Source organism: Canis lupus, chromosome 36 (assembly GCF_003254725.2).
Source record: "Canis lupus dingo isolate Sandy chromosome 36, ASM325472v2, whole genome shotgun sequence".
Classification (NCBI taxonomy): domain Eukaryota; kingdom Metazoa; phylum Chordata; class Mammalia; order Carnivora; family Canidae; genus Canis; species Canis lupus.
In genome coordinates, this window is record NC_064278.1 from 3,497,449 (window position 1) to 3,524,434 (window position 26,986).

Here is a 26,986-nt window from a genome sequence, read left to right on the forward strand (position 1 = left end):
GACAAGAAAATAACTACTTTTCATGCTACCTTTCGCTCATTCCCTATTCAGCATTCCAGGCAAGGGTTAATTAAAAGCTTCTGTTTGTTGGCTCTGTGGCTGAATCATAGGCCTAAATTGACAGATTGAAGCTGTACTTTAGCAAGATTACATTATGTCTCTGTTAGAGATAGCAACCAATAAAATCGTACAGTGCTAAGTAATGCTAAGCTATCAACTTAACTATCTTTTAACCTTATTAGAGTTTTATAGTCTGTGTTTTCTGAATGTCTTGTTCTACTTTAAAGTATGTTTTCCCTTAATGCATATTTTATATTTTGTTTCCTAGCTTATTAACGTGGCCTTGGGCAAATGCATTTCCATTGAAAACACCACAGCCACTTTGGAAGACTGCGATGGGAGCAGCGAGGTACGCCGGGCTGGGTTTTCTCTCTCATCATGGGCGCAGTTGATAGATGATGCAGGTGTACCTGAGAAGTGCAGAGTATGGCACATTTACCGCTCACTTGAGAAATTTATTTTTGCTGTACAAACAATAATCAACTTATAAATTTCTGCATGATCATAAGGTTGGTGATAAGAGGGCCTGCTGCCACTGAATGTAAAGATGGTGACCAAGGGAGAAAAAATGTGAGTACTGAAGTCAACCCACCAGGGACCCAGTTCTGGCTTCATCACTTTCAAAAGTGTGTTAACTTTGCCAATCCTTTAACCTTTAGGTAAATACCAGTTATAACAGTACCTACCCCAAAATCAGGTTTTAGGATCAAATTATGTAATACAGATGAAGCATGTAGAACAATATTTAACACTTAGTGCTCCACAAATGTTCACTGTTACAATAAGAAAGACAAAAAAAAAGTGAAAAATAAAAAATTACATCTAAAGATAAAATAAAGGAAATACAGGCAGAGCATATTTTTAAATAATCTAAGGGAGCAATTTTATTCTGATTCAGCCCCCTCCTCCCCTCTCTCCTACATGTTGAGGGAGTAATGCAAATTACATAATCCGTGATCCATGGTGGAAAACCCTTCAGCAAATCTCTGACAGACTCAGAACACAAGGGTTAGGGGTGTAAGGAAGGCCAGAGACAACAGGGGAGACTCAGCAGTGCTGGAGGTGAGCTCAGAGTGATGGTACCACTCTCTTCAGCATATGTTCCCCACCCATTCTCATTCTGTGTGGATATTACCGTTTTGGATGCTAAATAAAACTCACAGAAACATCAATCCATGAGTAGACCTCAACTTCCTAAAATTGTAGATCAATCTTTGGTAGAGAAATTATTTTGTTATAAGATTCTAGGCTCCCCAGACTTACCTGTTTGCTTTGACTGGGAGATATTGCCTATATTTCTGAGCACATCCCCTCTCTACCTCTAATTCAAAGCTGAAAAGACATTTTTGTTCTTCTGTTGCTATAATTCAGCTATGGATTGTAAACTTGAGGCTGAGGGAGCTCTTTCTTAATTAGGAAAGAAAGGCAGAGAGGGAAGAGAAAAGTGTCAATAATCATTTGAAAGATACAACTCACATATTAATAAATATGTGAGGAAATAGTCATAAGTTATAAAATAAAACCACAAGTAATGCAAATTACATGAAAGTAAAATATTATTTCATTCCATCCTTCAAGACTCATTCTTCTAGTGATTTTCTGTGCTGATTAACCACTGTTTTATCCGAAGACCCCAGTTGTGGTCTGGATAACCAGTGAGGCTCTCAAGGGGATGCTGGGAGGTGGAGGTATGAATATGCAGCCCCTACTTTCCATCTCCCTTCTTATCCTGTTGCTCCTTTTAAGCTTGCAGTTCGTTTGAATAGTAAAAAGTAAAGGAACTTGGAGGAAGTTAACTTATTTTGGCAGATTAATGAAGCTTAACACCAAGCCATTTTATAACTTTCATCCAAAAAAGGCTCGAAAGGAATAAAGTCCTATGATTGAACCACCAAGCCTTATCCTTCACCTTACCTAAAAAGTCCCCCAAGCTATTAATTTTCAACCAGTTGAGATGTCTATTTTAAAGGTAATGTCTAGCTTCTCTTAGTAGCCACATAACTTCTCTGTATTATGACGTAAGACCCATCTTCTCAAATTTTAATGGGCACACAAATCACCTGGAAAGTTTGTTACAATACAGATTTCTGATTCAATAGGTTCATGGTGGAGCTGAGGTTCAGCAGTTCCAACTAGCCCCCAGGTGATGCTGGTGTTGGTCCAGGGACTACCCTTTGAGCGGAGAGGTCTCACCCAAGGACTGACTTGATAACCTAAATTACATCTCAGTTACATTACAAAGGATTCCCTAGGTAAAAGCATTTAGATAGATTTTACCAGCAGTCTTGTGTGTGTGTGTGTGTGTGTGTGTGTGTGTGTGTTTGTATTTTTAATGTTCGCATTGGTGCAAAACAAAAAACTTCCTGCAGACCCACAGACTTAGAATAAATTGACCAGGAAGATAGTACTAGGTTGTAAATAACTGGAAAAAGTACTTAGAAAAATTGAAAACATGGTTCCATTACCTGAATCGGAATTTATTTTAGATATTGGCAACTCCCCAAAACGGAACTTCTCCAAGAGTGGTTCTTATTGAATGCTTATGGACGCTAAGAGAGCAGAACCTGATGATTCTTTCTGCTATCAGAAGAAAGATTTTTAACCTTTCTTATAATGGAAACGTTTTTAGCCTTAAGAAAGATTTTTAACCTTTCCTGCAAAGCCTCTAGGAGTCCAGTTATCTAGATAGGCTTAAACAAAGAAGCATAATAATTTCCACCAAAGTAATTTAGGACTGTGACCTGGATCTCATAGCCCTAAAGGCTATGAAATGATTTGAATGTTCCCCTACTTAAGCACCAGGCTTGTCTGGGGTTCCTGAACGCCTGAAATGACCTCCACTTCCAGATATATACTAACTGTACTAAATAGTTTTTATTTTTATTTCATTTTTTTAAGATTTTATTTATTTATTCATGAGACACACAGAGAGAGAGAGAGAGGCAGAGACATGGGCAGAGGGAGAAGCAGGCTCCATGCAGAAAGCCCGATGTGGGACTCAATCCCACGATTCCAGGATCATGCCCTGAGCCAAAGGGAAATGCTTAACCACTGAGCCACTCAGGTGTCCCCTAAATAATTCTTATTATTGCAACTCACATTTATTGAGGGCTTGCTGTGTGCGGAACACTTACCAGTCATTCCCTCAACTCTCTGAGATACACCGTATTGCTATCCAACTTAAAAATGATAAAAATGAAATGAGATATGGTAGTCATATGCCCATGTGTCAGAACTAAAAGTGCTAATACTAGGATTTGGGTACAAAACATTTGATCAAAGTGCCTATATCCGTCACCATTGCTAACCCAAATGTTTGGCAAAACCCCTACCTGTACATGCTGTGTGAAGTGACCTTTTCCTTGTTCATTTCCTGACAGCTTCAACAATTTAATTACACCTGGCTAAGACTTATTAAACATGAAGAGTGGTGCTTAGCTCCCATCCCTGATACTGGGGCCCTGAGGCTGCACCCTTGCGATAACAGAAACAAAGGGCTAAAATGGCTACATAAATCAGCGTCAGTCTTTCACCCAGAACTGGTAAGCAAAATATTTGTAACTCTCCTTTATCGCAAATCTAACTTCTGATTAAATGGGACATGAAATTCTCATTGTCTGCGCCCTCAATCAGAAGCTTTAAATGTGTTTGGGACAATAGAGGCAGTGTAAAAGTTCATACAGAAAAAAAAAGTTCATACAGAGAGATAAACGGGTGTTTTTGTAAATTGTCAAGTCCTTTTTTCCTTTTAAAAAATTTATTTCAGATCTGTGATTTTAAACCTAAGTCACCAGGTTTTTTGGTTATATTTCTATCAGCATCTTTGTTTCTGTAAGTCATTTGCTTCAGTCAACTAACAATGCCAAAAATAATGCTTACAGGCTAGAACTGGTTCTCACTGATTACCAGAGAAGCCTGTAGGGAGAGTATATGGGGAAAGCAAGAAGCAGTTTGTTTCCTACGAGCTTTGCACTTTAGTACGAATCTGCTTTTCAGCATTCTGTCTCCTTTCCATAAAGGGAGACTTTTTCTCATCATTGCACCCCCAGCCCCTGATTCCCAGAGACCTGGCCTCTCAACAGGTATTGAAGGCAGTTCCTACCAGCTTATAGGAGCTGATGGTTGCTGCTGGAACTTACCAACATCACATTTGGTGACATCACACTGGTAGCATGAAACCAGCCATGATGGGAATATTTAAAGAAACTCATGCTACTAATCCAGGAGTTTAGCTGTTAATATTTACCAGACCACCCTGCTATATCCTATTCACTCCCAAAATGATAAATATCAAAATCCTGATAGGCTCCCACAATTTTATTTTTACAAGATACAAAGTCATAAGCTTTGGTGTGAGATCTTGGAGGGGCAACAATTTTTTCAGACTGATCTTAAATTTTCTATTATCTCACTAGCAAGTAGTCACCAAATCCACAAAATGCACTGGGTAAATGAAGACTATCATTTTCCTCAGGGTTGTCCCGAAAGTAAGCACGTTTTTCCCCCTGGAGTGCCTCCATTTCTTTTGATGTTGCAGTAAGTGACAACCATGCTCCCTTCACAACATTTTTCTTCCTACTCGGGTCAAAATCAGGGCCTGAGCAATACATTTCCCAATCTTCCTCCCTTTCAATCATCTCTGTTATATTTTAGTTCCTTCTGGACATTTTTTTCTCTTTAGTGATAAAAACTATTATAGAGTTATTTAGAAAAAAATAGGAATTACTAGTGTACAAGTTACTAATTTTATGTTGCATAGTGTTGGAAAAATCCATAAACATCTATCAAATACTACCTTCTGCTTCCTTAATCCTATGCCTAAAAAAGCTGGAGGTGGGACCAGGGGTGAGAAAGGATGGGAATGAGAACACATTTTTCATCTCCAGAAGTGAATCTGTTACCAGGAAAAAAATTATCACTAGTGAGAAGATACTTAGGAACGCGCAGCCCTTAAATCACACAGGTCTTATTTACAAACTGGGTTGGCCCCACTGAGAACTTAAGCCTTCGTTAGCTGATTTTTATATAGGTTTAATTTCAGTCCCTCTAAATGGTAAGCCAATTTGTAAATAAGGTAATTGAATTAAGATGGCAAAAATTAGATGTTTTCCAACGCTGTCTATGCCTGTGACTTCGTAGCATGTCACATCGCTGCCTTCTGCCTTTTTTTTTTTTTTTTTTTTTATGATAGTCACACAGAGAGAGAGAGAGGCAGAGACATAGGCAGAGGGAGAAGCAGGCTCCATGCACCAGGAGCCCGATGTGGGATTCGATCCCGGGTCTCCAGGATCGCGCCCTGGGCCAAAGGCAGGCGCTAAACCGCTGCACCACCCAGGGATCCCGCCTTCTCCCTTAAGTTCCTTTATCCATACATCTCTTTCCATGGAGATGAGTATCATGACAATAGTCTTCTTTTTTCAGTATTTTGGTAATTTTCTTACTAAGCCTCCGGAGTCCTCCAAAGCATGTTAAGTATTTAAAAATAAAATGGAGAATAAGACTAAATAGCAGGAACATGTCTCTCCCTTTAGCATTAGGAGTTGAGAGCTTCATAGAAGGAAATAGGGTAATAGTGAGTTTGACCCTGAATACCAATGAATTGTTAAAATTATACATTTCTAACCTGCATTTAGAATATGCTCCAGGCCAGCCCACCCCAAATGCTGTGGATTATAGACACCTAAAAGAAAATCGTTTCTAGGTACTGGAATGACCCTCTACCACTGTTCCCCTCATCAAGCGTCTAGTTTGGGAACAAGTTATCCAGTCACCTCTTTACAATCCACTCACAGAACACTGTAGATAATCTAGGATGATTTTGTTCAAGGCCAACTCCTTTACAAAATCTTTAGCATACTCAAGCATCATATTTCCAAAGTCCTACAAGGATGACCATGTTTTTATAGGAACATCTTTAAAATAAACTATAACAAAGTCACCACTGTTTGGTATATTTTTTAAAAATATTCCAAAACAATATACATATAATTAAGATTATCTTTGTCATAATCATGGAAAATTGAAAGAATTAATAGGTGAAAAAAATTGTAAAGCCATAAATAAGTTCTAAGTTGGTTATCTATTAGTTCTAAGATATTCAGTAAATATTAACCAGTAACAGAACTCCTCTGAAATACCTTTGACTTTTTTATAATTACATCTGGATTTTCTGGACATCAGGCATTATGTACTTTTGGAGATTGTGGTGGGTAGCTTATAAATAAGTACATCATTTCTAGCACTTTGAAATATAAAAAACGAACTAACTCACTTTTTGTGATGGTTATTTTTTCATGATCACCATCAATTAGAAAGCCATCATCCATCAAATATAGTAAATGCCATATGGAATTATTTCCTTTAAATAATACAGTTATCAGACCTATCATCAGAAAATAAATTTTTTGTTTCCTTCCTGAGGAAGTCGTAAAAGTCTTAAAAAGCCTTGTAGCTTGAATAAGTAAGAAGTTAGATTGAGATGGAGACAAATTTATTAGTCCAAAGTTCATGTTTGTTAATCTAGTTCAGAAGAATTTCTAAGGAATCAAAAATATAATTATCTTTTTAAAATTAGTTTTTATTTCTTTATACTTTGGTTGTCAGATTCATTCTGTGGCTCATTCCCAGATCCCCTTTCTTTCCAGGTGAATCACATTGTTTTTGGAAATTATCATCAGTTGCTATGCTTAGAAGGAAATGTTTCTCAGAAGACCTTGAAAGTTGCTGCTTGTGATCCAATGAAGCAACACCAAAAGTGGAAATTTGAGAAATATTATGAAGACTAAAGAATAACTAATATTTTAATCTACTAAACCCATTAGACACTGTGAAAATGACAGTGGATGTGGGGACTGTATTTCTCCGTGGTAGTTTACATTTTCAAAATTAATAGCTTTGAACAGGAGATTTAAAAACCCACAATATTTGAGAAACCAAAAGTGAGCTCAGGGAAACAACCTAACGTTGAATTAGAGTCCTTCTTCAGTTCTTTGTGGCCTTATGAATTGCCTGCTTCCTGCCTGTGCTGGAAGGACCTCAGCCTGCAAGCTTCCCCCATGCAATCAAACAGGTAACGGGAAATGAAGCTAAAAGCATTTGAGAAAGTACAGTGATATTCATGATTGAGTTTGATAATAACCAGCTCTTTTGGCCCACAAGTAGGTATAATCAATGGGAACCTATTCTTTTATTTGCTTTTTTTTTTTAATTAAAAAAGTTACTTGAGTTCCTATGATGAAAAGACCTCAGAAACACACAGCTGTCATCTTGGTGAAGTCCCTCCCAGCTACACACATGTTCACCTAACAGTATGAAAGAGTATCATATTCCTCAATGATAGAACTTTGATCTGGATGACTACATAATGGTTTTTTGTTTTTGGTTTTTCGCAATCTGAGTCAGTGGAAAAACTTTTAAGTGAGGAAGTCAAATGCTTATTCAGTTCTAGATATGGACATTGTTTCAATTCATTCTGTGCCTTTAAAACTACACTTTAAAGAAACAATCATACTAGTAACTTCCTAGACTTAGGTAGATATTTAAAAAGAAAGAAAAAAAGACAAAGAAAAAGGGGCTGGGTCACAGTGCGCTGTAGTCACCAAAAATACACTTAATTGTTGAACACGCTGCAATGTAAAACAAAGCAGAAATGAACCACTGAAAAAAATTAAAGATTTATATAAAATACTACTTTAGATGTAACAGCATTCACAGGGATGAAGCATACTAAAAATAGCTCTAAAAGATTCCAAAGCAGAAATAAAATGAAGTAAATATGATGAAAGGGGAAGAAAATGAGGTAAACAACCCTCTGGAAGACAGTTAAGAAAAAATTGACCTAGGCTTGACCAGAAAAGAAAAGGAATCTCGTACCTCTATGGGGTGGAGGTGGGGGATAAGGCCATAGATGTGGACCTAATGGTAACACTGATGAATTTGAGGAAGAGTCCATGAGAAAGAGTCCAATATTTCTTCCATCCAAATTGAGTTCCTAATCTTAGGTATGACAATACTTAGGCATATCACAAGAGATTCTAGAAATCCAAATATCCTTTGTATTGATTTTTGATAAGAAAATTCATGCCCAGAAAACACATTACCTGCCTAAGAGTCCCACTCCAGATAGTGAGAGATGAAGATTAGAATTTGGATCTCCAGAGACAGGGCTCATTACACTGCCCCAGGACTCCAGCCTAAACAAATCCGCTCCACAGCATTCTTAAAAAGGAGTTACATAAACCTTGCTGGGATTGGGTCTCTGGAGCCATGCTATACGCTTGTTAATATAAAAAAACAAAGCTTTGTTCAGTTGAGCTGATGGTAAAAGTGGGCATCTTTAGTTTTGACTTCCTATTTAAAATTTAATTTTATCTCCCAATTAATTACACAAAAGCAGAGCTATAACTATGACTCAGAAGGGGAAACAGCTCTGCCTATTTGCATCATACTTAAGATGTTTTATTCAGATAATTGACATTGCAGATGAGATAAGAGAATGACTAGAAAATGAGATAATTCTTTTCAAAACAGAGCCATATGGGGGATAAAACACAAGTCAGTTGCCAAAGGATTAACTGAATTGCTGACCAAACTGAATGTGCTGAGTGCCTCATGCAATTCTTTGTGTAACTGCAAAAATGTTGAAAGGTTTTTTTGCCCCCAGTCTGAAGACTCTTTTTATTCAAAAACAGTTTCCACAAAACACATCAAGTCTGTTCAGAAAAAGATGAGTTATGGTTTGGCTACACGTACCTTTGGGCATACCAATGAAAGAAATTTGAATGTTTTTCACCAAGACCTTCTACAGTCTGTTTATGGTCTTCCTGACTTCACCTTGATATAATATGAAGCTCTCTTGGAATCTATCTTGTCAATGTAGCAAAGGATTGTTTTCATACATGGTATGTTTGTTCTTGGGAAGAATTTTAAAAACAGCTTTTACCATGTATTTGCTCCATTACCCTAAGATGTGAGGAACAAATCACTAATTAGAAATCTTACAGGCCTAAACTTAAGAGTATTGGCTAATTGTGAAATCTTCTACCAACATTTTTTAAGCATTATCCTCTAAATTTTGTTTTCAGAAGCTGTAATAAAGGTGTAAATGCTACTCTATCTCTCTGGTACTTCTAGTGAGAAATCCCTGAGTGTGACACATTCAGGGTCCTATTCAGCCCTAAATTCTTCAGTAGGAGGCTGTGTTATGGGAGACCTCAGAGTTTTGCCTGGATTGCCTTGAGTCATTGCTTTTTCTTAGACAAGTGTCTGTATATCTTGTTACCTTAAACACAAGCATAGTTTTGATAATATTATGCAGGATCCATGCAATCAAAAACTAACTTACCAGAGCATCTGAGACCTTCTGAACCTTCTGGTTTGCACAGTTCCTTTCCCTTTTTCAACTGTTACCCAGAGCTTCTCCCTGAAGGATGACACAGCTGTTGTTGGTACAACCATGTTTTATCACCAGCATCAAATTTGCTCAGTTCTGCTTGCTGACATTCAATCAGCTGTCATTCACAGGGCCAAAAACCACCATTTGCCATAATCACAATGGATTGTTTCTCCACAGCTAATTTGGAAATATTCTCTTAGACAAAAAACAAAAACAAAAACAAAAACAAAAAAACCTTCCTTATAGTATTACCTTACAGATTGTGGAGGGGCAAAGATACCAGTTAGAGTGCATAAGAATTCAATTTCTCCAGTCAACCTTGAATTTATGAACATCTTAGGATGATTTTCAAGGGGCTCTCACGCAAAAGAGTGGGGTTGAGGCTGGCCAGAGAGTTACCATCTTTATTTAACAACTCTAACTTCTATGTTCAAACACAGAAAATAAATGATGCCTCAGATAAGGATCCCAATATCTGGGATAAAAACAAGAATTTATAGTGAATAAAGGGAAACAGATGAGAATTGATTCTCTTAGAGTACTCACCGTGTGCTAGGTGCTGACAGTGCCCCATCTCACCATTGTGCCCAACTCAGTGAGTTAGGTTCTTACTCTTTCCATTATGCAGACAAGGAGGATGGCTGAGAGGAACTGTCTAAGAGCATTCCACCAGCAAGAGATTAAAATCTAGTTTCCATTCTATCTAGCTGGGAAAAAAAAAAAGAAAAAAACGAGTCTCTTTAAAGACAACATGCTGCTATGAATTGTCGGGTTTTTTTTTTTTTCCCTTTAAGTAGGGCCATCAACTCAGGTGGGCTCAGTTGAAATCCCTTCATTATGAAGTCAAATGTCTTTGGTCTTCCTTGGCTGCTTTATAGATAGATAGGCTATAGAAGCTACACCCTTTCTGCTAACCAACTGAAATGTAGGCTTAAGGTTAGCTATCCCCACAGGTTTTGCAATGGTCTATCTCCTTGACTTCTTGCAGGACATATTCTTTTCCATTTCCTATAACAAATATGAGAAGGAGAAGCAGACATAGAGAAATTGCTTCTCTATAAATGATACTGCCAACTCTTTCTGCCCCCAACCGTTAATCAAAGCCAACAGATTGCCCAACTTGAACAGAGTTGGGAAGTAAAACATTGAAGACTCCTTTAATTTAAAATACAAACTAAAACTCCTTTTACTTAATTTTGTAGATTGTCACCATGGTGCTTTCCCAACAACTTTTGTGTAGGTTATTCAAAAATTGCTATGAGCCACATGACGAAGTGAGAAAAGGAAACCAACCAAAGTTAATGTACAAAATATTTATTTTTCATAAACAGCCATTCCACGGACAAGTTTGAGTAAGCAATGTAAAGTGTTAAATACTCCTGATGAGGTTTAATGGATGGTATTTCAGGTGTTGGTGATGCCTGTACCTAAAAGGAAGGAAAAAAATCCCATCACAATAAGCAGATTCAGTGCCTCTGTTTTCAACCTAATGGGTCAACTAGTAGTTACCATTCCAATTAGGGTTTCTTTGCAAGCTTATGTGAACCATTGCTTTGCAAAAACATACAGGAAAGTTCTCATTTTTCAGCAAATACAACTTCTAATACAGCGAGGTTCTAATGATGATAGTTGCCAACAATAAGTAACAAATAATTTCTTTTAAAACAGGCTATTTTATTGCTGATTGATTAGTATTTGCTAGTTCAAGGATATTAGTCAAAAATACCTATATAAAATAAATTGTTTATATAGATACAAACCTAATTTTTTGAAAGCCTAAACTATCTTTACTTGACCAAAAGCAAATTGATCTTCGTAAATATATATGTATATATACATATATATTCATATAGATAAATGTGTGTATATATTCATATATTATGTCTGTATATATAATTATATATGTGAGTCTATATTTTATGCTTTGAAGCAGGAGAGAATAAGACCAAGAGTTTCTACATACAAGTATAAAGAAAACTATGAAATGCTTTTGGATATTTTTAATTCTTTTAAGTGCACAGCTTTGTCTACATCTGACCTTCTGGACAAAAGTATCTCCAATGGACTTTCACTCTGGGTGTTGTTTTCCATACTTGAAGGGAGTATGCAAGCTCTAAATTATCAAGATATTTGTTATTCACTTAGGATTATGCACATGCCTTAATTCTCTTCCTTCAAACAACTGCTCAAATGTTGCTAGTTTTATACAAATTAGCTGTAAGAAACGGACAGAAAAAGAAGAGAAGGCAAAGGTCAAATTAGTGAGTTTTCTTATTAATTACCTAAAAACTTCTGTTGATGGGAGAACAAGATTGGAACTATGGAATTTAAAGGGATTTGGAGTTAATTTGAACATTTTGAAGTACCCAATTTTTCTGCCTCTCCCAACTTAAGTTATTGTAAAGAAGGACTCAAATATGTAATTTTAAGTTGCTAACTAAAAATTCAGATTACTTTCCAAATTCATCTCCAAAATTCTCCCACACTGGCAGTTAATTACTAGGTATTGTCCTTTGGTTTTGTAGTTTGCCATGTATCTGTTGGGTCATTTCTGCTGTTGATCACTACCCGTGTCGCTGTGTTTATGTGGATTGTATGGCTTAGTCACTCGTGTTCCTCATGAGCTGTATACACATTTTGGTATTCATATTTACTATGTTACTGTCTGATATTTTAATATTGGCAAATGTTTGCTATAACTTTTGACATTACTTTTTATAGCCTTCTTGTTTTTATAGAGCAATGAAAGTTAAGCCTTTAAAAGTAGTTGCCTTTTACATGTGGTCAAACATATTTCTTCTTTATGATACTCTGGTGCTTCATCTTTTTCCATAATTCTCTATTATTACTTATTTTAAATGTTTTTCCTATCACTCTGAAAAACTTAAATGTCCGTTCTTCATTTGAAAATGCGCCAGAAGTACTACCCCATGTAAATATGCAGAAACAATTATTATAAAAGTGTCACCATGGTTTAAATGGCTATAAAGACATATATATTTTTATCAAGTTGTTGGAGTTAAGATGTATCTAAAACAAGAGCTCAGTTCCTATAAAAATATTACAAATTTTTCATGAACATTACATATCTACCTGCCAGAAATCTTTTTTTTGCAATGGTGTACATAATCATTTTAAGACCTTTTTGAAATAAATAATGCCTTTTTGAATTTAAATAAGGTGTTCTCTTGATTTCTGAAGCCACATTTACTAATGGTCTTTAATAGCTGCTGATAGGCAAGGGTTCTTCCTAAATTTTAAAGTGCAGTGAAAGAGAATAAATTCTAGACACCAAAAACAAGGACACAAACCTTTATTGAGAGCAAGTCAGACATAGCAGTTCTTTATTTAAATTGTAGACAGATGATAGATAGATTCTGACATATTCCATGTCTTCAAATGTAGCATTATATGAAAGGTAAATTTTATATTGACAAAGAAATAGAGCTTTTATTAATTCCTGTTCACCCCAAAACCAAGAAAAATTAAAAGTCATGTAAGAAATATCAACATTCTCACAATAAATCAATTCTCCCTCCTACCAGGTACCAGAGCCTTTCTTCTACCCCGACCCTGGAATCGTAAAAGCAGCGAATCTTCCAGTATGGTTACCAATTTGTGTTCTAACTTGTCCTATAAGAGGGTCTAATATGTTAAATATCCCTCATGAAATTAGAACCATTCCCTTGCCTTTCCTAGGTTACAAAAAATCAGTCACCTAACCTCATCGTGTTACTTATGATCACTTAACTCTGTGGCCTTAGTGTAAGATGGCAGCCCAGGGCAATGGGAATTAATGTCAAAGAGTAGTTTCAGTGCTCTTCTGTAGCTACACTGCCTCATCCCCTAAGCACTAGGCATTGACTCATTGAACATACCCCAAAAAAGTCATGGTTGACAAAATCTTTCATGGTTGGTTAACTATATGGTAAGAGCCACAAAACTGACAAGGCCGGGGTCACTATGTGTTGGATCCCCATTAGAGCCAGTTGCTTGGCCATATGACACGGCAGACTGTGGCCACAGACCACCCAGTCACTCAACCTCCACAGGAATTCAATGCTTCTGCTGGAACAATTAAAAATGCAGGCACTGCTGATGGCAGGCTTACTGTTCCATGACAGGTAACACAACACCGTGTTTTGAAGTTAGGTAGAAAATTGTAGGGGTCATCAGTAATCCAGAAAAGAAAATAGGTTGTCCAGGTGAAATGATTTAGAGGATTTAAATAAATAGGAAATTGTCATAATGCACCAATCTTTTACCTAAATTTATCAGTAGACACCTGATTTCCCTAGCTTTATTCTGAAAACTTGCATGATCAAGAATGAAATCTATAGGTTCCGCAGATGAAGAGTGACAGACCTTTTATAGGATCAAGTTGCAAAATATCTGTTTGAAAGAATAAAAGGAGTGCTTTAATCTTGAATTCAAAATTGAGTCTTGTAAACAGTAAATAATAGTATATGATACCATGGAAATATATTATATGACCAGGAGGAACTGAAGAACTTTCTATTAGAATGTGTGGGATTTGTTACACATAAATAAGCAATAATCTAAGAAGGCCTAACCCGGGTTTTTTTCACAAAATGAAAAAAGAAATAAACAAAGGGTTGAATAGTACAATGAAGACTGTATTACATTCAGACAATAAGGAATTGTCTTTTTATTTGCAGAGCCAAAAATATCCTTATTGGTGGTGACAGAAAGTTCAGGATGATATATATGGAAGCCTGAAATGAAAAATTATGAAACTATCTAAGAATATAAATATAGACTCTCCCTTTCATAAATATTCAATAGATTATTTGACATACTGGCTTGAGTGAAGCTCCACAGGCACAATTTTAAGCATCTTGATTTGGGCTGAGGTCCAGTAAATTATATATTCTCAACCACTATCAGAGCTTTCTTACTAAAAATACATGCTCACACTCTACTTTGAAAATATCCTAAGATAATTATTTCTATTTTCATAGTAACTAGTATAGTTATGACTAGAGTCGTCTTGGGCTTCTAAGGAAACAAAATTATTCTGAGATACTGTTAATAAGAGAAAGGGTGGTAATAGGGATATTTTCTTAAAATTGTGCTAAAGCTGTCATTTTTGCTTTTAATGACTTTAACTGTGCTAGACGAGGTTTATATTTTCAGTCACAGAAATAAACTATCTGACTCTTTAGTCTATTGCCCACCAATCTTCTAGCCCCTCCCTGTATCAACCTCACAATGGATTTTATTCATCTTGAGCACATAAAGCCAACAATTAGTCAACAGAATTTTCCTGACAATTGCTCAGCCCCTCTAGTGAGAAAATTCAGTGAATGGTAACACCTAGGAAGGAGGCCTATACAGACTTTTCACTCTGTACATGCCAAGGAAAACCACTTAAAATCTTTTTCTGAAGATAATAGGAAAGGCAAAGCATTTTGGACAGCTTATTGCCAAGGTCTATAAAAACATGTTTAAAAGAAAGAGAGGTTTAATACCAGACTTTTAGCACCCTCAGTGTACAAGAAGAAAGACACCAGAAGAAATACAGGTCACTTCTAATAGTCCTCTTTCATTTAATGACTGTATTTCCCAGTGTTGCGACTTTTAAAGCTAAATCATGCCAGATTCTCCAGGGGTGCTTGCTGTTTGCTGTTTAGTGCTTATCACACAAGGCTGTATTAGTGAAATTTTAAAAAGCAAATGCCCACGAATGAATCTAAAGCTTTTTGATTACCAGACTGAATTTTGTCTAGGATTATTTCCATATTATTCTGCAGTGAAACAGAGATTAAGCTTTCACGTCTTTAAAGGGGACGACTCAAATAAGACCTGCAAAGACGCATTTCGGGAAAATAGAATTAGCTTTTGCTTTAGTGGGCAGGAGAATTTCTCAGTTCCATTTAGTTTATAAGTGCATCATAGACTCAAATTCATCAATTCTTTGCTTCGTGTTCCCCTTCCTGATTTTTCGATAGGATATTGTATTGTATCTTGAATAAGCATTTCTAGAGATATCACCCTTCTTCCCAAAGGTTGGCTGCTCCTCAGGTGTCACAGGCTGGGAATTGGGGCTGCTCAGTGGGGAGTCCTCATTTGCATCACCTTCCTCTTTTAATTGAGAACCCTCTTCATTTTTTTTCTTAAATTCTATCACTCGAACTTCATCTTCATCATCATTGCAATCGTCATCATCATCATTAATTTCTTCATCCCAAACCTCTTGCTCCTCCTCATGTTTGGAATGGAACACCTCAACCTGGCTAGGTTTCCGAAATCCCAACCATTCAATTTCAGTTGCCTGGTCAGCTTTGTTCTTCCCATCCTCCTCTTCTTTCTCTTCTAGAGGTTGTTCAGGCAATCCTTTCTTTTTTTCTACTTATTTCCTGGTTACTGATACTCAGAGGAATCTTCTCCCATTGGTGGCCTGTAGCAAAATCAAATTGGTAATTGAGATACCCAACTCTTATTTTTTAATTATTTTTCTGGACAATCATTTTCCCACACATGATTTATAGGCTATTATTCTGTGGGTTAATAATATGTTCCGTCTACACAATAAAATGGATTTGTACTATCAAATTAGGTTTGTAAAATACTGCACTAAACACAGTTAAGTAAGCTTCAGAATTTACCCAACTCTTTAAAATGCCAATGAGGGCAGCCCCAGTGGCTCAGCAGTTTAGTGCCGCCTTCAGCCCAGGGCATGATCCTGGAGATCCGGGATCGAGTCCCACGTCAGGCTCCCTGCATGGAGCCTGCTTCTCCCTCTGCCTAGGTCTCTGCCTCTCTCTCTCTCTGTGTCTCTCATGAATAAATAAATAAAATCTTTTAAAAAATAAAATAAAATAAAATGCCAATGAATATTGTAAACCTCAAAGAAGTTGACGCCTCAACCTCATTTGACCATGCAATTTTTTTGTCATTGTTGTAGACTATTGTATCTTAGTGAAACTGGTATTCCTTAGACAGACTTTTAAAAATCCTGTCTAACCTGTGGTGACTGGAAATGTGAACATAGAAAATAAAATATATTTGGACCTATCTCTTACACACACACACACACACACACACACACACACATTCCCCAAGAAAAATTTTAAAATATCTCACAGGAGAAAAAAGGCTTTCTTCTAGTAGTTAAAACAATGACTTCCTACATCTGGGCATGCTCAGAGTAACACAGTCAGTTTTTGCCACCAAGGTTTTGCCACCAAGCTTCTCAGAGTTGTGCTAAAGTACCAGTTACAGAAAGAGGAGCTGGAAGCCATGGGTGGAAGCCAGGTGTCATACGCTGGGCTAACTGTGACACCAAGCCCGCCAAAGCACCGACAACTGTAGTCTAAGACTTGTCATTGAGCCAACCTTTAAAAATCATGCTGAGGTCACTGCTATAGGGCTAGATTAGCTGTCACATTAGACATACCCCTAATAACAACTAATTAACTCAAGTTGTTTGACACCATGTGGTGACTTTTACAAGGCTTAATTCATTTCAAATTTTACTTTTCAAATAGATCACATCAGCATATCCTTAACAATATTTATTGAGCATGCTAAAAAGAATTAATCAGAGTGGAGGTTGTTCTCTGGGCTTTCGCCTCTAAAGAGACTTCTGTGGGAAGCTTTAGTCTATGCGTGACTCCAAAATATTGTCTAGATTGTATCCTTTGTCACTATTCCTTTTCAACACCGTAAGAGTCTTTAAATAAAATGAGAGGCCATGTTCCTCTTTGTCTTTCCCCACCAGTTTTCTACTTTCACTGAAAGTATCCACAAGTCCATTTCCAGTCAAGATTTTTCATTCTCTTTTCATTTTTTTTTTTTGTTTTCCCAGCTACAGGAATCAGATTGTAAACTTAGAAAAAGAGATAGAGGCAAGGATGGACTATTATTCCTAACTAGTTGTACCAGTTCCTATCTGCTTGTTGGTACCCGGTTAATGTTCTTTACATTATAAATAAATGTATGTTAGAATATTTTCCATAATTATAAGCTTTCTTTTATTCTTATTTTTCCACAAGAACCAAAGAAGCTGATCTTTTTGCTCACATCATGACTCAGGCATGGAGTTGTCATGCATAAAATTACATCTTGAATTTAAATTATAGCTTTCCCTCAATATTTTTAGCATCTTGCTATTTTTCAACCCAGGAGTATTCTCTTTGGAGACTTTATAGCTGTTTGTCATTGTGAAAACAGAAGACACCAACATGTGTCTTACAGGAAAAACATATGTTCCACCAAACACAAAAGGATTCATTCAGGGAAAAATTCACCCTGACACCATCTACTTAGAAAATCCAGACTGCTTTCATTCTCTTGATAAAAATGAAAGATCCTAGCAAACTGGTGTCTCCAGTGGACTTGCTGATTGGAAATTTGAAAGGGTCTCAGGGTGCCTAGGTGACTCAGTTGGTGAAGTGTCTGACTTTTGGTTTCAGCTCAGGTTGTGATCTCCGGGTCATGAGGTGGAGCCCCAGGCAGGCTCTGCATCCAGCCCAGAGTTTGCTTGAGACTCCCTCTCCCTCTACCTGCCCTTCCTCCTGCTCTCTCTCTCTCTCTCTGTCTCTCTCTCAAATAAATAAATCCTAAAAAAAGAATTTGAAGGAGTCTCTAGATGGACTTGGAGATCTCTGTCTCTGAGAACTTGCTACATTGGAAACAGAAAGACTAGGGCAAAGCAGTTATTCAGTTCATTTCATGGGACTTAAGGCTTAAGTTTTATAAATTACCTGTGATAATGTAAAAGCTTAATAATGGTTGTTCCTTATGACATTACTACAATAATGGCTGTTCTATCACTACGTAGGGACAGCAGGTAGTCTTAGAGGTGTCCAGGCACAGTGGACAAACCCAAGAAACTGCCATTCACATCTCTGTCTCCCTTGGCATCTACTATTTTATGTGATGTTCTAATACTTTTTTAAAAAATAATCCCTTCCATATTTTGCCTATTAAGGTCCTAACTAAGCTAAATTGCTCAGGTCTAATGAACCGACTTCAATTTTGAGATAAGATGTTTATGGTTGCAAAAGAGGAAATGAGTGATTAATTAATACGTGTTTATCCTGCACTTGATTTGGAAATTGCTTCAACATAGATAACTTCTTAGAAGTGAAATCTAAAAGATCTTGTGTTTCTTAATCTCTTGAGTTTATTTAAAATATAAGTCACTTAAAAATCAATGTTCCTTTTATTCCCTCATTTTCTAAAAGAACAGAATTAAAATTAGCTTCATGACCTGGGAGATTTCTTTAACAAGAATTAGGTAACCATTTTCTGCTTACATCAGAGGCCTAGAATTTTTCTATAGGTCAAATAAATGTTTAATATTATTTTAAAATGTACGTAAATGGTCAGCTTTTAGGATAAACCCATTTTTGAAACATTCACATTTCACAAATGCCTGACACAGATTTAAAGATGCTAAACAAATTTTACAAATGGATTGATTTAGTGGCCTAACTCATTAAGAGGCTGATATCATATTGTCATGTCAAGGCTTGCCAATCAGTTATACCAATCCATGCAGTCTCAGGCTTGATGCTTCTGGAATACATTTTAAGGTGAAACCTACAGATAATCAGGACGACTCCCTTATCTGCCTATAGCAGCTTTAAGCTTTTGAAGGCATTGCCTGGATTGCTTTTTCAACATCACGCTCACACAACATCCCATGTAAAAACTGCCATCCGTATTCAGTCAGACAGTGTCTGTGTACAAAATGGAAGTTCCTCTTACCTTCTCTGAATGTCATTTCATCAATACTTGTTTCTTGGAGAGAAAGATCGGTGATAGCCTTATGAACAATAAAGAGATTCTCTTCTGGTTTTTCTGGGGGGGAAAACCCACAAGATTGACACTGTAATATTTAAGCAGTTTGAGTTTAAATAAATTATCAATTTAGATTCCAGCTAGGTAGATCTATTTGATTTGCAATTGTGATCACTAAAATCAACTATTTCATGCTCCCAACTCATTTCTTCATTGGTTCCCATTTATAAACATAAGTATAATATCTCTTTTTCCATCTATATAAGATATAGAACCATGAATTCAGATACATTTAGATATATTTCAGAAGGAAAACCTGAAATGCTGAATTCCCTTTGCTTAAATAATAATGGGGCTGTTCATCATCATCATCATCATCATCATCATCAATAGTAGTTAACATTTAAGAAACACTTAGTAATCCTCATGACAACCCTACAAATGTCAGCACCAATATTTCCATCTCCTGCTAACTGAGAAAGCTAAGGCTTTAGGAAACTCGGGAAGTTGTCCAGGGTCATAAATCTATCAAATAAATAAGCCTGGATTTGACCTGAGGCAGAGGTTTGGTCCTTAGCTATCCAGCCCCTTAGAATAAGAGGCCACATTTGGCCAGGGACAGACAGAGGTGAGAGGATGGACAGCACATTCCTGTCATAACAGTTTATCAAAAGAATCACACGTGAGTTTACAAATTAAATTAAGCAAATCAAAGAGAAGGAAAATATTTTACCTTTTAGAATCTTCTCATCGGTGGACCAGTTGACTAGCGTGTTCCCTTGTAATTTCTCACTTTTCTCCTGATTTCCCTCTGTGGGTAGGTCTTCAAGATGGGGCTCTACCCTGTAGTATGGTCGGGTACCAGCCACATCACTGGCTCCCTCATTTGTTTTAGTGATGGGTTGTTGACCATTCTCAGGTGGTGTATCCCCATTGCACTCCGCCTGGCTGAGTGTCCCTGGAACATCTGTCATGCTGTACAGTTGAGTCCGAAGACGCGGAGACAGCTTTGGGGAAACTGAGCAAAAAGATCCTTGATAAGTATGTTCTTACCCCTTCAGGTTCTACTGTTCCAACTCCTACTCTAAGAATACAAAGTATCTACTTCAGTACATAATAACAAGCTGCTTTTCCCAAAGGTGTCCAGATAGAGCTTACAACAAAAGCAATAGGATTTGTCAGATTTGCCAGGAGCAAAGCACCCAGCCAATCACCACCTTCTTTGTCACTGGGCAGCTCCATTGGTTGAATTAATGGCAGCCTTTTGATTTACATAAACAAACAATCTGAGGCAATCAGGCTTTTGTGTTGGCAAGGCGAGGGGGACTTTCAGCTTGTCAGTCCCCCTCTGGGAACAGAGATTTTTGTCCATTTTCATAATGGCCCTTTGTCATTTTCCTTGTAACAGGAGACACAATTGTTCCACAGCTTTAATCCAGAGAGAATGACCACCTTGAGGCATATTAGTTCTGTGTAACCAGCTTAACGCTTCCAAACGGATTTTGTTCAAGTAAAACCCCAGCTATTTTGTAAGGGATAATGGCATCGTTTCTTATTCATTAAAGAATAAACAGCGTATCAAAAAACCTGTAAATAGGACAACTTTATTGTAAGTGGTTCTGGCAGCAGATTCCACGGTGTATTTTCAGAAGCCCAGAGAAAAGACCTAAGGAAAAATTCAACAACAACAACAAAAATGCTTCCATCTTGCTAATACCAAAACTTTTCATTTTAGAATAACTCATCTGGTCTGTAGCTTCTTATTCTCTAATTTATTTATGTTTATTGAAGTCCAAATCATCCTTTGAAGCCCTAATATCACTTCCTCCATGAACTTTCCCCTTTGTCCAATCAGATTTATTTTCAATATTCCCTATTGATGTTGCATGATGCCTATAAAGTTATATAGCACCAACACAGTCTGCCCTTGGGAAAAAACAGGTAATCATGGAAAACATGTGCAACTTACCAACCTTTCCCTTTTATTTTTTTTTCCCTTTTATTTTTTTATTTTTGTTTTTTTAATTTAAGAATTTGTTTTATGACACAATGAAAACTCATTAAGTTTCGATGAAATACATTTAAAAGTCACATGATATTTTCCTTGTGACATTGAAAATGTGAATTCAAATGCATGCACATTCACAAACATGATATACAAAAAATTTTTCATGGCAGTGAATGATTCACTAACTGGCTTTCTGTTAGAAACAACATGAAAACAAGCTTCCTTAAAGTTTAGATTCTTTAAAAAAAAAAATTACATTCTTTTCCATATGACAATTTGACTCATTGTACTCCAGTAATTTAAAAATTGGAAAAAAAATCCTTCAAGACCTAAAGGAGCCAGGTAGGGCAATAGCATCGAATACAACTGAAAAAATAAGTGTCAGTTTGAGAACAGACTATAATTAAAAGATGTATGATTCTTTGTAATGTAGATTAGCATTTTCTAGGGATTAGTCATCTAGATCCAATCTAGATAAATCTAGATTAAAACCATATGAAATGCTCTGACAAACGGAAACAGAAAGGGGTTAGTTTAATGTAGCCAAATGCTTTTAAAAATAATAATAATTGCTGTATTAATTTCTCAGAATATCATAGTGACCACTGAATTAAGAGGTCAGTTTTTTTCTTACTTAAATTCAAGGTACTAAACATATAGTGTAATATTAGTTTCAGGAGTAGAATTTAGTGATTCATCACCTACATGTAACACCCAATGCTCATCTCAGGTGCCCTTCTTAATGCCCATCACCCATTTAGCTCATCCCCCCACACTCCTCCCCTCCAGTAACCCTCAATTTGTCTTATATAGTTAAAGCTCTTATGGTTTGCCTCTCTGTGTTTATCTTATTTTATTTTTCCATCTCTTCTACTATATTCTATTTCTTAAATTCCACATATGAGTGAAATCATATAGTATTATCTTTCTCTGACTGACTTATTTTGCTTAGCATAAAACTAAGAGAAAATATGCATAAAACAACATACCCATGTTGTTACAAATGGCAAGATGTCATTATTTTTGGTCACTGAGTATTAATATTCCATTATATATAAATATAATACAATACATGATTTTTATATATGACACAATACATGATCTATGGACACATGTGCTCTTTCCATAATTTGGCTACTATTGATAGTGCTGCTATAAGCATCAGGGTGCAAGTGCCCCTTTGAATCAACGTTTTTGTTTCCTTTGGATAAATACCTAGTAGTGCAATTACTGGGTTGTAGGGTAGTTCTATTTGTAACTTTTTGAGGAACCTCCTCCATACTGTTCTCCAGGGTTGCTGCACCAGTTTGTGTTCCCACCAACAGTGCAAATGGGTTCCCCTTTCTCTGCATCCTCATCAGCCTTTTTTGTTTCCTTAGTTGTTAATTTTAGCCATTCTGACAGGTGTGAAGTGATATCTCATTGTGGTTTTGATTTGCATTTCCCTGATGATGACTGAGGTTGACTATTTTCTTATATGTTTATTAGCCATTTGAATGTCTTCTTTGGAAAAAATATCTATTCATGTCTTCTGTGCATTTCTTAACTGGAATATTTTGGGGGAGTTGAGTTTGATATGTTCTTTATAGATTTGGGGTACTAGCCCTTTAACAGATATGTCATTTGCAAATATTTTCTCCCATTTCATCTATTGCCTTTTAGTTTTGTTGATTGTTTTCTTCACTGTGCAGAAGCTTTTTATCTTGATGAAGCCCCAATAGTTCATTTTTGCTTTTGTTTCCCTTGCCTCTGGAGAAGTATCTAGAAATTGCTGCAGATGAGGTCAAAGAAGTTGTTGCCTGTTTTCTCCTCTTGGACTTTGATAGTTTCCTGTCTTACATTTCGGTCTTTCATCCATTTTGAATTTATTTTTATATGTTGTGGAGGAAAGCTGTCCAGTTTCATTCTTCTGCATGCGGCTGTCCAGTTTTCCCATTTGTTGAAGAAACTATCTTTTTTCCATTGGATATTCTTTCCTGCTTTGTTACAGATCAGTTGACCATATAGTTGTGGGTCCATTTCTGGGTTTTCTATTCTGTTCCATTGATCTTTGTGTCTGTTTTTGTGCCAGGACCACACTGTTGTGATGATTACAGCTTTGTAATACAGTTTGAAGTCTGGGGTTGTGATGCCTCCAGCTTTGTTTTTGTTTTTCAGTATTAGGCTATTCAGGGTCTTTTCTGGTTCCATACAAATTTTAGGATTATTTGTTCTTGTTCTGTGAAAAATGCTGTTTTGTTTTTTTTTAATCTGGACTGCATTGAATGTATAGATTGCTCTAGGTAGTATAGACATTTCAACAATATTTGTTCTTCCAATCCATGAGCATGGAACATTTTTCCATTTCTTTGTGTCATCTTCAATTTCTTTCATCACTATTCTATAGTTATCAACGTACAGACCTTTTACCTCTTTGGTTAGGTTTATTCCTAGGTATCTTATGGTTTTGGTGCAATTGTAAGTGGAACTGATTCCTTGATTTCTCTTTCTGTTGCTTCATTAATGGTGTATAGAAATGCACCAGATTTCTGTGCTTTGATTTTATATGTTGTGACTTTACTGAATTCATGTATCAATTCTAGCAATTCTTTTTGGGGGTGGGGGAGGCCTTTCCAGTTTTCTATATAGAGTATCATGCTGTCTGCAAACAGTGAAAGTTTGACCTCTCCTTGCTGATTTGGATGTTTTTCATTTCTTCTTGCCTGATTGCTGAGACTAGGATTGCCAATACTATGCTGAACAACAGTGAAGAGAGTGGACATCTCTGTCCTCTTTCTTAGGGGAAAAGTTTCAATTTTTCCCCATTGAGGATGACATTATTTGTGGGTCTTTCATTTACAGCCTTTATGATGTTGAAGTGTGATTCTTCTTCCCTATTTTCTTGAGGGTTTTTACCAAGAAAGGATATTCAATTTTGTGAATGCTTTTTCTACATCTATTGAGAGGATCATATGGGTCTTAACCTTTCTTTTATTGATGTGCTGTATCACCCTGATTGATTTGCAGATATCAAACCACCCCGGGAGCCGAGAAATAAATCCCACTTGATCATGGTGAATAATCCTTTTAATGTACTGTTGGATTTGATCAGCCAGTATTTTGTTGAGAATTTGTTTGCATCCATGTTCATCAGGGATATTGGTCTGTAGTTCTCCTTTTTAGTAGAGTGTTTCTCTGGTTTGGGGCTCAAGGTAATACTGGCATCACAGAATGAATTTGGAAATTTTCCTTCCATTTCTATTTCTTGGAACAGCTTCATAAGAATAGGTATTAAATCTTCTTTAGATGTTTAGTAGAATTCCCCCTGGGAAGCCATCCAGCCCTCGGACTCTTGTTTGTCTGTTGGAAGATTTTTGAATACTGATTCCATTTCTTTGCTGGTGATGGGTCTGTTCAAATTTTCTATTTCTTCCTGTTTCAGTTTTGGTAGTTTATATGTTTCTAGGAATGCATCCATTTCTTCCAGATTGCCCAATTTGTTGGCATACAATTGCTCATAATAGTCTCTTGTAATTGTTTCTATTTCTGTGGTGTTGATTGTAATCTCTCCTCTTTCATTTGAGACTTTATTTATTTGGGTCCTTTCTCTTTTCTTTTTGATAAGTCTGGCCAGGGGGTCATCAGTTTTGCTAATTCTTTCAGAGAACCAGCTCCTATTTTTGTTGATCTGTTCTAGTGTTGTTGTTTTTTACATTTCTGTTTCATTTATTTCTTTTCCGATTTTAATTATTTCCCTTCTTCTGCTGGTTTTAGGCTTTATTTGCTGTTCTTTTTCCAACTCCTTTAAATGTAAGGCTAGTTTGTGTCGTTGGACACTTTTTGCTTTTTGAGGAAGGCTTCTGTTACTATATACTTCCCTCTTTACACTACCTTTGCTGTGTCTAAAGGTTTTAGACTATTGTTTTTCATTTTCATTTGCTCCCTTGTATTTTTTTTTTAATTTCTTCTGTAATTTCTGGGTTAACCCATTCATTCTTTAGTAGGATGTTCTTTAACTTCCATATATTTGTGGTCTTTCCAATTTTTTTCTTGTGGTTGACTTCAAGCATTGTGGTCTGGAAATATGCATGGTAGGACCTCCATCTTTTTGTACTGGTTGAAGTCTGATTTGTGAGCCAGGATGTGATCTATTCTGGAGGATGTTCCATGTGCACTCGAAAAGAATGTGTATTCTGCTGCTTTAGGATGAAATGCTCAGAATATATCTGTTAAGTCTTTCTGGTCCAGGATGTCATTAAAAACGATTGTTTCCTTATTATTATCTTCTGCTAAGATGATCTATCCATTGCTATGAATGGAGTGTTAAAGACCCTACTATTATTATATTATTATCAAGCAGTTTCTTAAAGTGTGTTATTAATAGATTTATATATTTGGATGCTCCCAATTTGGGGTCATAAATATTTACAATTGTTGCATATTCTTTTTGGGCAGACCACTTTATTATCATATAGTGCCTATCTTCATTTCTTATTACAGACTTTGGCTTAGAATCCAATTTGTCTGATATAGGGATGTCTATTCCAGCTTTCTTTGATGTCCATTAGTATGATAGATGGTTCTCCACCCCCTCACTTTCAATCTGGAGGTGTCTTTGTGTCTAAAATATGTCTCTTTAAACCAGCATATCGATGTTTTTTTTTTTTTTTCCTAATCCATTCTGATATCCTATGTCTTTCTATTGGAGCACTTAGTACATTTATACTCAGAGTAATTATTGATAGATATGAATTTAATGCCAGTTTATTACCTGTAAAGTCACTGTTTCTATAGACTGTGTCTGTTCCTTCCTAGTCTTTATTGTTTTTGGTCTCTTTTTCCCACTCATAATCCCTTTTATTGTTTCTTGCAAAAATGGATTAGTGCCCATAAGCTAAAGTTTTTAAACTAAAGCCTTTAGCTTTTCTTGCTTTTGAAATTCTTTCTCTCTCCTTCTATTCTGAATGTCTTCCTTGCTAAATAAAGTATTCTTGGCTGCACATTTTTGCCATTTAGCACAGTTGAATATATTGTGCCAATATCTTCTGGCCTGATAAGTTTCTGTGGTTAGGTCTGCTGCTAACCTTATGAGTCTACCCTTGTAGGTTAAGAACTTTTTGTCCCTAGCTTCTTTCAGAATTCCTCCTTTTTCTTTGTATTTTGCAAGTTTCACTATAATATATCTTGGTGTTGACCTGTTTTTGTTGACTCTGAGGGGAGTCCTCTGTGCCCCTTGGACTTCAATGCCTGTTTCCTTCCCCAGATTAGGAAAATTCTAAGCTATAATTTATTCAAATAAACTTTCTGCCCCTTTTTCCCACTTTTCTTCTTCTGAGACTCCTATGATATAAATATTATTCCACTTTGTGGAATCACTGAATATATATATATATTCCACTTTGTGGAATCACTGAATATATATATATATATATATATATATATATATATATATTCATGATTTAATACTTTAATAGCTTCCTTTCCCTCTTCTTTTCAGCTTCATTGTTTTTCATAATTTTATCTTCTGTATCACCTATTCAATCCTCTGCTTCTTCCATCTTTGTCATGATTATATCCAGTCAGCTTTGCATCGCAGTTATAGCATTTTTTATTTTGGCCTTATTATTTTTTAGGTCTTTTATCTCTGCAGCCAGGGTTTCTCTGGTGGCTTCTATGCTTCTTTCAAGCCCAGTTAGTATTCTTATGACTATTGTTTTAAATTCTTATTCAGATATATTGCTTATATCTGGGTTGAGCAAATACCTGGCTGTGAT

The 26,986-nt window shown here is 36.3% G+C and overlaps 2 protein-coding genes across 2 annotated transcripts in view; one reads left to right on the forward strand and one right to left on the reverse strand.

Moving 5' to 3' along the window:
* The window catches only part of GALNT5 (polypeptide N-acetylgalactosaminyltransferase 5), a 46,802-nt gene extending 34,169 nt beyond the window's left edge, over nt 1–12,633 (forward strand). The window contains exons 8-10 of the mRNA XM_035696959.2: nt 329–409; nt 3,441–3,602; nt 6,705–12,633. Of these exons, the coding sequence (XP_035552852.2) occupies nt 329–409; nt 3,441–3,602; nt 6,705–6,845 (384 nt within the window). The 3' untranslated portion in view covers nt 6,846–12,633. The remainder of the gene's footprint in view (nt 1–328; nt 410–3,440; nt 3,603–6,704) is intronic.
* Nucleotides 12,634–12,750: 117 nt separating this feature from the next.
* ERMN (ermin) lies at nt 12,751–20,442 on the reverse strand. The gene is given in 4 exon segments (XM_025471149.3): nt 12,751–15,803; nt 15,805–15,875; nt 19,193–19,285; nt 19,959–20,442. Coding segments are annotated over 4 exon segments (852 nt in total). The 5' UTR covers nt 20,200–20,442; the 3' UTR covers nt 12,751–15,356.
* Nucleotides 20,443–26,986: the final 6,544 nt, after the last annotated feature.